The following is a 16398-nucleotide window of genomic DNA, read 5'->3' as shown; positions in this document are numbered from 1 at the left end:
GCTGGTGGCAAAACTATCTAGAATCAATTATTTTATGTCCCCTTTGCCCAGGTGTCTTAAATGATCAAAACTATCACCATGTTAAAATGGTTGGAGGCATGTATAAAGAAAGTAGCATCCAGTGAATAGTATTTGAGTGCCTCCAATGTACATTTGATGAAAAACTTGGGTGCTGTCAGAAGGTAATTATCTGTACAATGAGAAGACTTAAATTTTTGCTCAGATAGGACTAACACATAGTAGGTGCTCACATACTGAGGAAATGAATGATGAAGCTTGTTCTCCATGCCCTTGACCATAAGAACTCGTCATCTCCTGTAGCCCTGTGCTTGCCCGGCTAACACTGCTTTGCAGCACTGTGCTAATCCATGCCTGCCTGTTAAGAAAGGTGAAGTTAATTTTGCATAAATGTCCCCATGTGTCTGGGAGCTTTTCCACAAGCACAAAAGATGAATTTATGAGTTTTAGCTACCTAGCTCATTTTCCTTTGGCTTCCTCATGAATAAGATTGGTTAATAGGCATGATTCACGTTTTTGTCTTTTAGCTGTCTGTGTTACATGGGACTCCTTGGTGCCAGCAGGTCTAGAACTTCCCAGTTAAAAGCTAATGCATCTTGTGTTGAGAAATCTCACACTGACACCTCCAGTTACTTCGAGTTTGGCAATGGTTGTGTAGATTTCAAAACGATTAAGCAATGAGAAAGATTTTGTCATGTGCAATGGTGCTATAGTTTAATTTGGAATATGTATCATTTTGGATGTTAAAATAGTAATGCATCTGTATTCAAAGAAATAACAGAGCACTTTCTTCCTACTAGCTTGCAAAAGACAAAGAGCGCCTGCAAGCCATGATGACCCATCTGCACGTGAAGTCAACAGAACCCAAAGCCGCCCCTCAGCCCGTAAGTACCGAGCTACACCAGGGGAAACTTCACACTGTTTCTTTGCTGCTTCCTCACCCCTAAGCCTAGGGGGCAGGAAAACCTACTCTGGCAGCTGTTAGTATTGAAGGACATAAGTCAGTGGAGTGTTTCCGGTTACCTTCTATAAAGGGGGTGGTGTGCAGGGCATTTCACAACGTAGAGGATGATTCAGAATCGGTCTTTGGCCACGAGGCCCAACAACTAGCTCTTCGGGACAGATGATTGATGCTGTACCAGGGTATGAAAATATGATAGGTCGCCGGGAGGGGGAAAGGTCTTTCTAAATGGTGTGAACCCAGAAAGAAGACAGCCAGACCATGGAGTCAGAAGAAAAGGGCATTTCAGCCTGCATTAGCCAAGAGACTGCGGGTATGAGAAAGGGAGTGAGGGCCAGTGCAGTCTAACGGTCACAGAGGAAAGACATAAGAAATAGGAAGCACCCTGTTGGAATAGCTGGAAGCTAAAATTGTGGAGGGCATCTAATGGTTATTAGAGAGTTAGAAGTGAATATTACTCTTTTGCAGTTAGGAGTTCCAACATGGTATGTTGAAATTACGTTTAACTTTTAGGAATCTCCTACTTCTTGCCTTGTTTCCTTTTCCTTAACCTTGAAGAGTGCCATCCGAGCACAGACAGTTAATATCTAAGCAGAAGGATGGTTTCTAAACCCCAAATCCTGTCTTGGGCCTCATTCCTTGCTATAAATTGATCTCTTTAACAGTTGTATTTCTCATATACTTATATTTCTAAAAATCTCCTTAGTAGCTTCTACTGATTATTCAAAATGGAGAGAGTGCTTTGCTTCTTGATTTTTAAGATTTGTAAAATTTAAAGGTACACTGCCTTTATTTGATTTTGCTTGGAGTCACTGTGTGAAAATTAATTGAGCGTTGACAATCTATAGTTAGTACCAGCAATTTTAATCAATATGCAATGATGCAGCGTAATGGCAAAGTATTGGTTTATCTGTTTTGACTGATTTTTTTCTATAAATAAAGCAAACATACACCCATATATGTATGATTTATGATGATAGAAATAAAACGGAGTCAGACTATTAACCCAGCAAATACGGTAGCCTGCCAAGATGCAGTTGGCAGACAAAATTAATGTCTGAAACAGAACACATTACTGAGATATAGGACATAAAATCATTAAACACTTTGTGCATCCATTTTTACTAGGAGAGAGCCCTTAGTTTCCGTGTGTTTTGCACTAAATGGCCGTAGGACTGAATGTGTAGGCTACCAAAAAGAAAGGGAAACAAAAAAACCAAGGCCATTGGGTATAATGGGATGAGTAGTCAGTTGTGCCATTTGTGTTGACTTCATCAGCCCCTTCTTGTAATCATAGGAGCCCAGTTTAGGAAGTTGGTAAGACCCGGAAATGACTTCATGGGGTTTTCCAGTGGGCACAGCCAACTGCTAAGGGAATCGATAGCCTTTGGAACCCTCATAAAGTCTTCAGGTGGCTTCTGTTTGGAATGGCTTTTTCCCCAGGATGAGGGGTATGGGTCTTTAAAGCTAGTAATAGGGGAGAGAATGGGATTATCTCTTACTTCCTCCATGGATTCAAAGCAATGATAGAATACTGTTTGGCCTCCGGACTCTGGGAGGGACTCATTTTGTATCATGGGGCTCTTTGGGAGGAGGAGGGATGAAAGTGGAGAAGGATTTGTGAAACCTCATGGGACGCTCCGTGAGTGCTGGGGCAGGGTGTTGGCAGAGAGGGCCATCCATCCAGGTAAGCCTGCATAGGCCACAAAAGGACCCTTGGGAATCTCCATGAAGACCAGTGTGAAGCAGCCAGTAAACAGGGAAAAGCAGTCGTGGGGGAAATGCACTGGGGAGGAAGGTTTGTCTTGATTAGTATTTAAAAAAAAAAAAAAAATGTTTTACATTCTAGAAAATTGTAACTTTGAAGGGGACCTCCTACTAAATTTATTTTTAACTGTTCTATTGAAAATTCTCTACCACTAGTCAACATTATCTCTTAGTAGTTCAGCACAGTATTTCTTTATTAAAAGAAATAGGCACGAATATTTTTGACTGAAAAATTAATAGCTTTTGAATTCATACACAGCAGGTTTTCTTTTGCAAAGAAGTCCAATATCGCTGCACAGCACTTCTATAACCATTTATTTAGTGTCCAAGTCAAACCTTTGACAGCTAGAGCAGCGCTACAAGCCAATATAAAGAACTCCAAGATGTAAACCAACAATAGGCCGTCTGTGTGAGGTTTGCCATTGTCAAATACATAGATTGTTTGGATTAGTTTATGTAAATGTACTGTTGTATTACCCTTTGAAAAAAAAAAGATCACATTTGTGTATGAAAAGTGGTTCCCTTCACAGGCAGCATTATAAATTCCTTATCCTTTAACTTACATGTAAGAAGTAAAAATTGGTGCCTGACAAGCAGATATTGCGTGACACTCTGTTGCTGGAGTGAACCTGCCTTCTTTTCATTTATTGGAAAATAGAAAATTTTATTACAGATACCATCTTATAAATCAGGAATTATTAAAATACGTATAGGTGAGGCATTGGGAAATTAATTATAAAAGGTAGACGTGTAGTGTTCTGCATAGATTTCTCACTTCCTTGCCAAAAAGGGGCGGGGGAGGCACAGGCGTTTCGCAAACCCTTGGTTCTTTCAACTTGAGGGATACAGAGCTATCTGATGATCGATTCTCAGGTGCAAAATATTCCTTTTCCCTGCAATTAATTTATTCCACCTTAAATAATAGAATGCACCGTGTATCCTTCTAGAATCTTTGATTTGAAATAAGCAGTCGTCAGGATTCAGATCTAACCATAGATGGGGACTTTCATGTTACAGCCTTGCCAGTAAGTTGATGAAGTTTTTTTTTTTTTCTTTTTTCCGTTTCTGTTTAAAAGGAACTGCATGTTTATTTTAAAATTCTTAGTCACTAAGTGATAGAATGCTTTGCTGTAAACGTTGCTTTTCACTGAATGCCATTTGGGTGGTACATGTCATTTGTTGTATCCCGTCATCCAACTGGTCGCTGTTGCACTGCATCAGAGAAACTGCCACAACCTTCTTGGATTGTTCTTACCTCCGCTCAGACACGTTCCCCGGACCCTGTTGCGGAACCCGTCTTCCCCTGTGGGTAGTTGGAGGATATGCTCACCTCTGGACAGTCTCGAGTGTTTAGACCTGGCTCTAAGCTCATCCCACACTGGGACGTGCATAGGTGAGCTGGAGGAGGAGTGCCCAGCGTTCCTTTTCCTCGGACACCTTCAGTGGCACCTCTTCCTGCTTTGCCATAAAATCCTTTAGACCAGAAAAGAGCTCTCCTTTAGTAATTTATACCCAGGGCTCCCACGGCCTGTTATGTTTGGAAAGGGAATTCCTGCACTTAAAGCCCAGCTATTTTATCAACAAGTATTTATGAAGTAAGCTGCTAAAAGCATAGAGCCCCCTCCCTGCCACCGAGGTGTTTGGAGTCTTGTGGGACAAGCTAACAACCACACACACCCACTGCATGAATTGTGCCCCGTGTCGTTAGAACGGCTCACCTATATCGGGGATTGAGAGAGTCTTCAAAAGGAAGCAACGGAAAGGAGTCCGATCAGCGATTCTTTCCTTGGGTTCGGAGTAGGGGCGTGTGTGTCTGTGAGGAAGGCGACTGGGAGAGGAAGGCATGTCACGGGATCAGTGTGGAGGAAGCAAAGGGCCAGCCAACATCAGATAAACTAGGCTTTCCATTTTTTAATTTATTTTATTTGTCAGCTTTTGATTTTATTAAGGCTGGGCCCGGCGTGGAAAAGGATATGTAAAAGTTTCCCAGAGCGGCCGTATATTCTAGCAGTTGGGTAGGCACGGCGGGAAAAGCCTTTCTTGACATGAGTTGTAAAAGATTCTTCTCCTTTCCGTGTGAAGAGAAGCAAAAAACCCGACAGTAGTAAACTACCCTGATGAGACTGATGGCTATTCTTTCGTTCCAGACTCAGTAACATTCTCAAAGTAAACACCAGAGTGGATTGCTTGGGGGTTCGTGTCTCCACGCTTGCTCCATGGAGAATTTGCTGAGCTGTTTATTTCCTTGGAGGGAAGCGTAACTCAGAGGACAAAACAATAACAACAAAAGAAGCATATCTGTGTTAGGACTTTATTAAGTTGTTAAGGATTTTTTTTTTAACACTTCCCTCTCATAATGTCAGGAGAATCCTGTAAATCGTATTTTAAAATACTGAGGACACAAGAGGGACACATTACTTCACGGTATTCCTGCACACCAGAAAACAACTCCTGATGCTGGAAAAACCACATTCCTTCAGATTTGGTGGGCAAGTAATTATAGCGTAGGTAGTAGATCCTTCTTTATGAAAATGTTATAAAACACTTACAGGAACTTGGATATTTGAAGCAAAATGCAGTATTACATTTTCCTTTTTATGCATTCTCTTTTCCTCCAACCATAGCAATTAGGACTGTTATGAAATAGTTTTTAGCTGCTATAAAAACAAAGTGTCCCCCCCCCCCCCCCCACCACACACACACACACACACACTTGAAAAAGGGGTCTTTTAAGTCCTGAAGAAATGGCTGATCCTTTGGGCTGCTTGCAGCCTTGCTTTAGGGCTAGAGAAACAATATTAGGCAGCCATAAAAGATTCTCTAGCACAACACACACAAGCTATTTTTATATACTGTGTTTCATGAAGCCCTCCCTGCCCGTCCCCACCTCTGTACCATCACTTTCTCGTTCACTGCCCTCTGCCAGTGCCTGGCCCAGTGCAGTAGCTGGGACACCAAACCAAAGCTTCCCGTGCCCTGTCCTAGCTGCCCCACGGACGCCCCTTAGGCCTCAGGAAGGCGGGCCCGAACACCAGCCTTTCGCGTCTAGAAACACTGTGCAGTTTAAAGCAGGCCTCGAGCCTGCTCAGGACCGTAAAACAAGAGCAGAAAAACGAGTTCTGTGAGCCTCAAAGTCTCTACTAAGCAGCTAGGTCCCCTGGTGTTTGGGTTTCAGGTCTGCCTTTTGTTCTCAGAATCTGTTTTCATGTGAGGCAAGAGCACAAACAAAAATAAAAATGAGTTCTTATGGGAATACTTACAACAAGTCTGTTTCTGTCCGGGGTTTACATCAGTGGTTTGTTTATTTTTTAAAAATGTGAGTGACTCATCATCTTTAAAAGAAGAGAGGAGGTTACTGTTTAAAAACTCGAGATTAATCTTTGAGAAAAGGGCTCGGTAGAGTAGCAGGCAGCTGACAGAGTCCTAGTAGTCAGGATGGGTAAGCTTCCCAGGATAGTCCTTGTGGAAGTGAGCTGGGGGGAAAGCCGGTGGTCGAGAGCCCACGTGCATTTGAAACAGAAAACCCTCCAGCTAGTTCAAGTGACGTAAGAATTTAACTTCTGGCCAGACCCTCAAAGCGATTATCTTTGCCCAAGTCATCACATGACGGAAACTTGCCATGTAGAAAATATGAGAGTTACTAACTTTTCTAAACATAGCAACTTCTTTTGAAATAGAAAATGGACACAATAAGAAAAATAGGAAAGAAACCCTCCCTGCCTCCCAGTTGGATCCCTTCCTGCTCCATGCCCCAGAAAAAATAAATAAATAAAAAATAATCTTTTAAAACCTTAACTACGATCAGAAACACGAAGCGCATATGCTTTCATTTCTAATTGATGATTATATTAAGATTTAATAGTTTACAATTAAGATGAATATTTCAAGATTATAGCAAAACCCACACCGTTCCCGATTTGCTCTTCTAAGATGGTAATTAATTTTTCTTTTTCTTTCTGTGTGTGTGTGTGTGTGTGTGTGTGTGTGTGTGTGTGTGTGTGTCCGTGTCCACTGTTTTCAGAGACCTTAATTAAAAGAGCAGGTTTGGTTTGAACACAGAGCCTGTTTTGAATCCTTTCCCCCCCCCCCCCATCTTGTCTCTCCCTCGTGACCTTCCTCCCCGAAGATGGTTTCTCCTCAAGACAAGCATGTGATCATCAAACAGAAGTTTAAAAGTTAACAAACTTCTATAGCAGTTGACAAGGTTGACATTTCATTAACTTGTTGGTTCAGCCTTCAAATGATTTCACGAGGCGAAGCACCCCCTGTTTGGAGTTTACAGCTTTTTGTTCTTCCTTCCCTCACAGACTACAGTCATGTTTAATTTGGAATCTGGGCTCCTTTGGCAAATTAGCAATTAGAACAATTTTGTGGGAATATGTATATGTGTCATTAGTTTTCCTGCAAATTAATAGCAAGGGCAGAGGTCGGGCAGAAATTTTCCACTTGACTGCCGTTCCTCTATTGAGACTTGGCACTTGGTTGTGGAATGGCCACAGCTGCTCTCAGCCACCCTCTTCCTGGAGGAACTGTCTTTTAATTAGTTTACCTCACAGCCATCATTACAAATATTACTGCCTCCCCTCCTCGAAGTAAAATTACTGTTTCTACAAAATATTCCAGTGACATCTTGCACCACCTCACATTGGTGGTGGGGTCACTCGAATACAGCATTTAATCATTAGATCACCTCCGTCCGCGTCTCCTAATTAGAACCCTTACAATACATTTTTATCTGGTAATTAGCTGAGATTGGCTGCTTCCTCTGTGGCTTATTAGAGACAGCCCAGCAGTGGGTGTGAATCACGGTGTCATTTGTCAAGCCTGGTAAGCCCCCTCTCTCCTCTCTTCTGGCTTGTGTTTATTTCCATTTGCTACCTGAGCTCAACAGCCTCCAGAAAACGCAACTGCCTATGTCTTTGTGGGTTGTGCTCACCCTGGAGGGATTTTATTTTGCACTGTTGCTTTTTGGGTACAAGCAGGCCAGGTGTTAAGACCTGTGGTAAAAGCCACAGATGTCCGATTCTTTTCACATTTTATGACACAGTACCATGTGACTTGTCTGATCTGCATGAGCACCAGAGGATGGCTTTGTACTTGATGAATGTTTACCTGAGTTTTGAGTTTTTGGAGTGGAGTGGACTTGGTGCCCTTCCTCACCAAACGGGACAGGAGCAGGCACAGTTCTCGAGGCCGTGGGGTTTCTAATTTTCGTTGCGTGTTTAAGAAAGTGACGGTGTTGAGGGGTACCGTTCTTAAATGGAAAAGAAAAGCCAAGAAGTACAATTACTCTCAGAATCGCTTTACGGTTGTTACGCACACTTTCCCTTGAATAGCGTCTGTATTTGATGGTAAGCTCTTCAGGGGCAGCAGTTAAATGTTCTATCCCTGTTTTTGTCATTTCTCTTCCAGATGCCTTCTGTTGGCTCAGTGGTATTTATTGAATGTCATTTATAGGCGGGGATTAAAGCTATTCACTGAATCTTTTCCAAAAATAAGCATACAGAAAAATGAAACAGGCTAGTGTTTATTTTTCCCATTAACTGGGCCTGGCATCACAAGCGTGTGTCTGACTTTCGGTTCAGGTTCAGGATAGAGGCAAGTTACTTCATCGATCAACAGCCTCAGTTTGCTCACCTGCAAAATGTTGACTAATAACATCTCACTTATTGGTGATGGTATGAGACCTCAGTGAAATCATGCAGCGGCAGGTGATTTACAACAGTGGTTTCTACAAATGGTATCCATGACTTTCCAGGGTGTTTGGCTATTCTTACATCCAGCAGCATCTGAATTTTAAAAGCTGTATATTTATGAGCAGTAGCCTTTGAGGCACTAATTTCCTTGACCCGTTGCTTGGGCTGATGCTTATACACACTGCTGCTGTACTTGGTCAGTGATTAAGGCCCAAGGCAAAGAGGAGGTCAGCCCCAACCTTCCCCCTTGGCTTCTCAACTCCACTCCATCCCATGGCTGCTCCTCCGAACTGTAAGCACTTAGTCTGCAAATGCGTGTCACCAAGTCAGGTTTCCAGCACTCATAAAAAAGCAGCTCCCAGCATTGGCCCAGCTTGCGGGGGGGGGGGGGGGTGGTTAAGGGCAGTGTCCTCTCCATAGCTTGCTCTCCTCAGGAGAAGGGTCTGGCGTTAGCAGAGTCAGCATTTCAAGAGGGGAGTTACAGAGCCAAGCACAAGTACAGGCTTGCAACCCAGTATTCCTTTCACAGTACCATGTGTACATTTTTCAATTAATATTTACCTAACGACATTTGATCCTTCTTTTCTTCACATCACTCGTCTTTATTTCGTTGTGCTTTTTTATGGAACCACCCTAAACATACGGGAGGTGTTCTCATGGCTTTTTTTCATTACCAGAGGATGGTAGGTTGAGTCTTCTCAACAAATTTGAACTTTTCATAGGCTCTTTATGAATCCGGAGGAATCTCATGTTTAATACCTTGTACAAATAATGCCTTGTCCATCTGCAATGGTGAAATACTTATGTTGTTAAATGATGCGAAATGTGGTTTGAGAAGACATTACCAAATAAGCCTACTTTGCGTGGGTTTCTTGGATTGGAGGCTGGCTAGAAGTATCTGAGATAGCAATTATGTGTAAATGGTAATATGTTGAAAATAACCAAGTTCTTTATCATAGCCAGACTTACATTTCTGGGAGAACAAATTGTGGGCAAAGGGGACAAGCCCTTTTCTTCAGTGTTATTAAGAGAAGCACTTCAAGGTGAAGTCTAAATGGAAGGAAGGAGTAAGTACTCCTTCATTTTCCTGTATACTCCTTCAAATAAATAAACCCCTTTTCCTGACCTGATGCTATAGATTCGATCATATTACTGAACATTTGAAATCTGAAGAAAAGTTTTTAGTTTCTGATCTTTTTGCATGTCATTTTTCTTAATTAACAGATTCCAGTCGTACATTTATTAGAGTTTAGTGAAGATTACCCATAAAGCTTTCAAAGATTAGTCTCTGCCAACTGATGTAACTAAATGCTGGTTTACTGGATCAGTGCCATTCTTTTTAATAGGAGTCATAATAGGCCAGACATCTTTGTGATGGCTCGCTCCCTGAAATTACATTATGAAGTAGCCTATCACTGTACCAGCCAGTGTGGTAGCCACTGGCTGCGTGTGGCTATCTAAATAAAAGTTTAGGGGCACCTTGGGTGGCTCTGTCTGTTCCACGTCTGACTCTTGGTTTTTTTGGCTTAGGTCACCATCTCACGGTTTGTGAGCTCGAGCCCCACATCAGGCTCTGCGCTGACAGCCCAGAGCCCGCTTGGGATTCTCTGTCTCCCTCTCTCTATGGCCCTCCCCTGCTCACTCTCCCCGTCTCTCTCAAAATAAATAAATATTTTAAGTTTAGTTTTAATAAAAATGAGGCAAAAACAGTTCCGCACTGGCAGCAGCCCTTTGCAAAAAGTGCTGTTTGGAGAGCTCAGGTCTAGCCCAGCGTATCCCAAGAGGTGGCTTCTGCAACGTTGGGGTTCAGCGGGTGCTACCAGAACTCCCATCTCCCTATGTGCGGTCTGCCAAGCACAGCATGCTACTCAGGAGGGTTCAAAAGCACAAGTACTACAAAGACGGTTCTTGATGACTGAAGAAATGTTTTGACCCTGAACTTGTCAGACTCACTGGGCTAGATAACCCCTTTCTGCAAACACTCATCTATAACTGTCTTTGGAGAACACCTGTGTTTCCACGGGTCCATATCCTTTGGACATGGCCAGAGGTATTTTCAACTACTCCGTGGACTCGCCTCCTATTCCAGTTGATGATAAGTATCTGTTTAGAGAAGGAAAAGTAGCCAGGCATTTCCTGTGTTACTCCTGCTGGATTTCAGATGCCTTCTTGCTCACCGTCTTTTGCGAAGGTCTTCTAAGGATTATTCTTGTCCTCACAGCTGAATCTGGTATCAAGCGTCACACTCTCCAAGTCTGCATCAGAGGCTTCTCCACAGAGCTTACCTCATACTCCAACGACCCCAACTGCCCCCATCACTCCTGTCACCCAAGGCCCCTCCGTCATCACCACCACCAGCATGCATACGGTGGGACCCATCCGCAGGCGGTACTCAGACAAATACAACGTGCCCATTTCTTCAGGTAGATACTCCATCTGTGCCTCCTGTAGAATTGTAACATGCAGTTCTTGTAGACCAGCCTCTCTTTAAAAAGTGATAATTAATAGGACAATGATTCTTATTTAGCAGATATCGCGCAGAACCAAGAGTTTTATAAGAACGCAGAAGTTAGACCACCATTTACATACGCATCTTTAATTAGGCAGGTAAGTAAATAACACAGTATGTGAAATTCTAGCAAAAGGTATACATGTGCATGGATATATTATATTGATGAAGTAGATTTAAAACCGTTTAGTATGCAGGCATGCTAAAACCTTTTCTATAAGGTTTTTTAAAACTGCAATATATAACATAATTGCTTTTGATTAAGTATTACAATACGATGTGATTATTAGGAAATTCATTTCACACAACAGTGAAAATGAGCCTGTTTAAAGATGGCAAGTCAATTATCACAAGCTACAGTAATCTCTGATCCCTAGAATTAATCTGAGCTCTAAATAATTACTGAGCTTTAATCAGCTAGTGAAATGTTTTGCATTTCTCTTTGATTCTGCTTTATGAATGACTAATAAATTAATATTTCTGTACGGAAACAGAAATAAAAACTCAAAACAATTAGATAATTCCATTTTGAATTTTGCTATTGAACTGTTAAATACAACCATTAATCTTAGATCATTTTGTGAAACCTTTCTTGGGCTTTAGCTCTGAATCATGGTCATTTTATATTTTCAAGAAACTGTATAATGACGATTCTGCTGATTTGGTCATAAATTATCTTCTTTTGTCACTTTTGCTTCACAGGCCATTCTCGAATCTCCAGAAAAGCAGCTAACACTAAATGAAATCTATAACTGGTTCACACGAATGTTTGCTTATTTTCGACGCAATGCTGCCACGTGGAAGGTAAGCTTTCTCACAGGCCTGTTTAGGCTTGGATCTTACCTTTTTTCTTTTCTTTTTTTTTTTTTTTTTTTAATTAACATTTTTTTAAGCTTATTTATTTTGAGAGTGTGAGCCCGAGTCGGGGAGGGACAGAGAGAGAATCCCAAGCAGGCTGTGTGCTTTCAGCACAAGCCCAACGCCGGGCTCGATCCCACAAACCATAAGATCATGACCTGAGCCCTGATCAACAGTCCCACGCTTAACCGAGTGAGCCAATCAGGCGCCCCGGAACTTTCCATTTATAAACGACTTTGTTGTAAGATACATGAGTATTGTTTTCATACACACAGAGTCAGAGTTATGGGAGTATTTTAGCGAGCGGATAGTTTATTGGGATTAAAATGCTGGGACAGAAGACTCCTATTACATTGGCATCAGATTTTGGATGGACCAGCCAGTAAAATCATTTCTATCTGATTGTTACTGTTTAAGGGAAAAAGAATAGAGGACACTGTTGGCCCGATGTTGAGGTTGTCCTGTTATTTAAACAAACCTCATGCTTTTCAGTCTTCAGCCTCCACCAGAATTTGCTGAGATACACAGCTTCTTTTTTTTTTTTTTTTTTTTTTAACCTGGGGAACTAAGACAGACTTCACATAACCTTAACAGGTTTGATTCAGAAAAACAAACAAAAATTTTTAAAAAGCTCCTTACTGTAATTAGTAGAGAAAGCTACACAATCTAAGTAGTAGCACTATATATAGGAGTCATTACAGGAAAGCAAAATACATGATTAAGGTTTTGGATTTAGTTCCTTTTTTTTTCTTTTTTGCATCAAACTATTAATCAGAGATTCATAGATACTCTGAAAAATTGTGTACCTTCACTCTAACACCAAACATCTGTTTGCTGTAAAACAGATCAAATTCCTCAGCTCCACGGGGAATGCCCTAACAAGGCTGGAGGGTCACATGACATACCTCATTTCTAGTTGGGTCATTTTCTACTGTATTCAATGAAGCCCTCACAAATTTTTGAATTTTACCTCTCAATTTCTTGATTTAAATGTTCCTGCTATTGAAGAGGGCCAGTCCCATGTCACAATTTTTTTGCTCTTTTGCTACCTAGAATTCTCAGAATCCCCCAATTCCACCACAGTTTGGAACATTTAAAATGCACATATCATAGGATACTGTACGTCCTCATAAATATGATAGGGATTAATGTTAGGGTGCAAAGGAAATTCGCTTTGCTACTTTTTAAATTTTAGATAGGACAAAAACAAAAACAGAAAACACGTTTCCTCTCTTATGTTCTTGGTAAGTTAGCATTTTAAAAGAAAATGAGTATAACCATAGAATTAATTTATCAACCTTACCCAGCCCTGCGTATCTATTCTGGCTTGAAGTGTCCTTTTTCATTCCATTAAAACACTTGGGTGCTGAAGGAGACCTCTGTTCAAGATCTTACCCTTTCTTCCTCAGCCTCCCTTAGGGGATAAAATCCAGAGCATCTTTAGCTATGAATGCTTTCAAAATACAGGAAGCATAAGCATGAAGCAGACATTTTCTTCAAATTGCCTTTTTTAAATAGCAAATGATCAAATTTAAAAATAATTACTAGTTGTGAATATGAAATTTAGGCTCAGATCTACAGCTTTAACTTTTTCATTTTTGCAAACTGCAGGAAAAAGTGCCATCAGTATGAACCATCCTAGATAAAGTACCAAATGATTCATCTTATTTGTATTGTAATCTTAAAAGATGAAATGCCCAGTTTAAATTGTGACTGAAAGGGGCTTACTCATCTTTTTGGGAAACTGGATTTCTGGATATTTTTGCAGAGCTGTACAGTCTTGGAAAACAAACCTCAAGTTTGAGTTTATATCATACATGGCTATATGCTTGAGACAGATCAATAGCAATCCTTCTGGCAGATGTGGTTTCTTTAGATCTTTTGCAGGGCTAAACCTTTCGATGCTTATTTTAAAATATTAGACAATGATAAGGTTGAGGGGAAATGTTGATTTTTTTTCCCCCAATTATGTCTTCAATGTGTATACATGATCTGTCTGGGATTTTTAAAAAGAAAACTTGGGTTTATTTTAAATCTCCTTAGTATTATTGTTTTAGGAGGTAAGAGGAGATCCTTAGTATCCCTCTCCTGTGCCTTAATACAGTATAAAAAAGAAAAAGTTTCTTGAAAGAGGAGACTACAATTACAAGCATACTTGAGAGGACAGATTTTTTCCCATATAACACGAGATAAAATTTCAGCGATTTCTCTTTTGTTTTGTTGTTACGCAAACCTACCCCACCAATTAGAACCGGAAGTGTCCTTCCATAATCAGCTGGATGTTTTGAACCTCCCCCCATGATGCTGGCATTGCTCAAAAACTCTGAGACTTTATCCCGTGGATTCCCCTTGTGAGTAGTTGATGACTTAGCTGTGAAAGAAAACTTGTCTCCTTATCTTTGAATCTGCCGTTAACGAAAAAGAAAAATCCTCACTATCTAGTTGGATCCCTCACAGAGTCACCAGTGGTGATTACCTACGCCTTGAAACACTTCTCCGTGTGTTTGGAGAGGAAGTACTGTGGGTAGCACCAGAGGCGGCTTGCAGGACGTTTGAGCAACGGCAGCATCATTGGAAGGGAGTGGCGGTACTACAAGGCAGGGGAGATGGGATTTCTGCGTCCCCTCTTCACGCCACAGTGGTCACCCCGCTTCTTCCCTGTAGGAAGAAAGTTTTGAGTAAATGACATGGGTCTTTCTGCAATGTCCTCTTGTCTCACTTTGAGTCTAAGTCACTAAGTTCAACCAAGAAGGTTACAGACCTGAAGCTGTGCTTCCTACTGGCCCCATTACGGGTTGTGCATTTCAAAGGAAAGATGAGCTGTGGAGTTGAGATCCTCCTTTCTGGTGGAGTTTAGACATCAAGGGTCTCAGTTAAGAAGGTTCTTAGAAGTGACTTTTAACCTTAAGAAAGAAACACGGTGGGGGGAATATAGAAATATGTATCTTTAGGAACCATCAGCTTCAGCAGTAGTCTCTTTTTGCCATTGAGAGTTTGACTCAAGTCTTCCTCTGGCGTTTTCTGTTAATTAAGATAATTGCCCCTAGCAAGAGCCAAGTTTGTATATATTCGGGAAGGTAAGACATAGTTTGATGGTGGATACTGATGCATTGGGGCTCATGTCATTCCCTTATCCTGTCACCCCCATGAGGCAATGCTCTCAATGGCAAAATCCAATTGAGATAAATCTGACAAAACCCACAGAAGGTACTAAAGCCAAAATATTGAAGAACAAAAAAGAACCAGGACGAAACGTGTTCAACAATATTACCACCTTGCACGATTTTTTCCAATACCCCTTTTTACGGGAGAGAAGTGGGCTTAAAGGGGACAGTTTTATGCTTTTACATGTTTCTTTATTTTGAAGTGACATTAACAATATTTTCAGATTTTTACTGTGAAACCTATTTTGGGCTGATATGCATATTAACTATTTCTTCTGGTTCACTACTACCAGAGACTAAATTTAAATGCCAAAGTATAATTAAGTGGTAATTTTGGGTTTTTTTTTTTTCTTTTTTTTTTTTTCTTTCTCCTTTTGGAAAAGGCATCCTTCACCACAAGAAGGTCGTCCACGGGGGTGGTAGCTACAGGTCTTGGGGACGGTTTTACAAATGCGGACTGTGAGGCTGAATGTACTGCTGTTTTTGGAGTCTTTTCTTATAGAAAATGTAAATGTTCTCTCTTTTATACTTGCTGCAGAATGCAGTGCGTCATAATCTTAGTCTTCACAAGTGTTTTGTGCGAGTAGAAAACGTTAAAGGGGCAGTATGGACAGTGGATGAAGTAGAATTCCAAAAACGAAGGCCACAAAAGATCAGTGGGTACGTCCACCATGTTTGAACTTCTTAGCCTAGCTCGGATTGTGCTAACAAGTGCAAAGTAGAGGCTTTTGGCTGCTAGATGGTGTTAGACCAAAGAACTGGTTCCACGTTGTCTCAATTAAGGGAAGCAAAAAAGCATTTCATCCCTCCTGTTTTGTATACCCACCAGTCCCCCCGCCCTGCTTGCCGGTCTTTGTTACATCACACGCTAGTAGCTTTTAGGTGGCAATGCATATTAACCCTCACAAACCATTGGCTTATGCTTATTGCATTTTATTTTCTTTTTCCTGTTCCCTGTATTGGATGTCTGTTCTGCCCCCCCAACCCCGTCTCCTTTTGTTGCCACTTCATCTCCTTTGCTGCTGCTCCTATCCCAGGGTGCCATTCGCACCAACCTCTCACTGCATAAGTGCTTTATCAGAGTAGAGGATGAGTTTGGGTCCTTTTGGACAGTTGATGATGAAGAGTTTAAACGTGGCCGCCATATTCAACGAGGCCGTCCTCGCAAATACTGCCCCGATGAAAACTTTGACGAGCTTGTCGCACAGTAAGAGCCTTTACTTGCTTTTGTTTTTTTTTTTCTGCTGTTGCTTTGGCTTTGCATGGTTGACTCATCCCATGTAGTTTTGCATTTCACCAAGTAGCGGTGCCACGGCTTTCTGCAATGGAACTAAATTGTGTGATTTGTACATGTATTTCTCTTGTTTCTCTTTGGAACACCAGTGCCTTGAATAATGCTTTTTTGACGTCTTTAATGCAAACAAA

General features: G+C 41.3%; 1 protein-coding gene across 9 annotated transcripts in view; it reads left to right on the top strand.

Annotated features, from left to right (window-relative positions):
- The window catches only part of FOXP1 (forkhead box P1), a 507364-nt gene that overhangs the window by 475123 nt on the left and 15843 nt on the right, over nt 1-16398 (top strand). For 6 of the 9 annotated variants that reach the window (XM_045493547.1, XM_045493544.1, XM_045493543.1 and 3 more), the window contains 5 exons: nt 819-902; nt 10664-10865; nt 10970-11049; nt 11654-11755; nt 15512-15633. In XM_045493547.1, coding sequence (XP_045349503.1) covers nt 819-902; nt 10664-10865; nt 10970-11049; nt 11654-11755; nt 15512-15633 — 590 coding nt within the window. The remainder of the gene's footprint in view (nt 1-818; nt 903-10663; nt 10866-10969; nt 11050-11653; nt 11756-15511; nt 15634-16398) is intronic. The other 3 variants (XM_045493545.1, XM_045493551.1, XM_045493552.1) reach the window with 2 other exon arrangements.

The sequence above is a fragment of the Leopardus geoffroyi genome, chromosome A2, assembly GCF_018350155.1.
Source record: "Leopardus geoffroyi isolate Oge1 chromosome A2, O.geoffroyi_Oge1_pat1.0, whole genome shotgun sequence".
Lineage (NCBI taxonomy): Eukaryota > Metazoa > Chordata > Mammalia > Carnivora > Felidae > Leopardus > Leopardus geoffroyi.
This window is presented reverse-complemented; position numbering and strand designations above follow the sequence as displayed.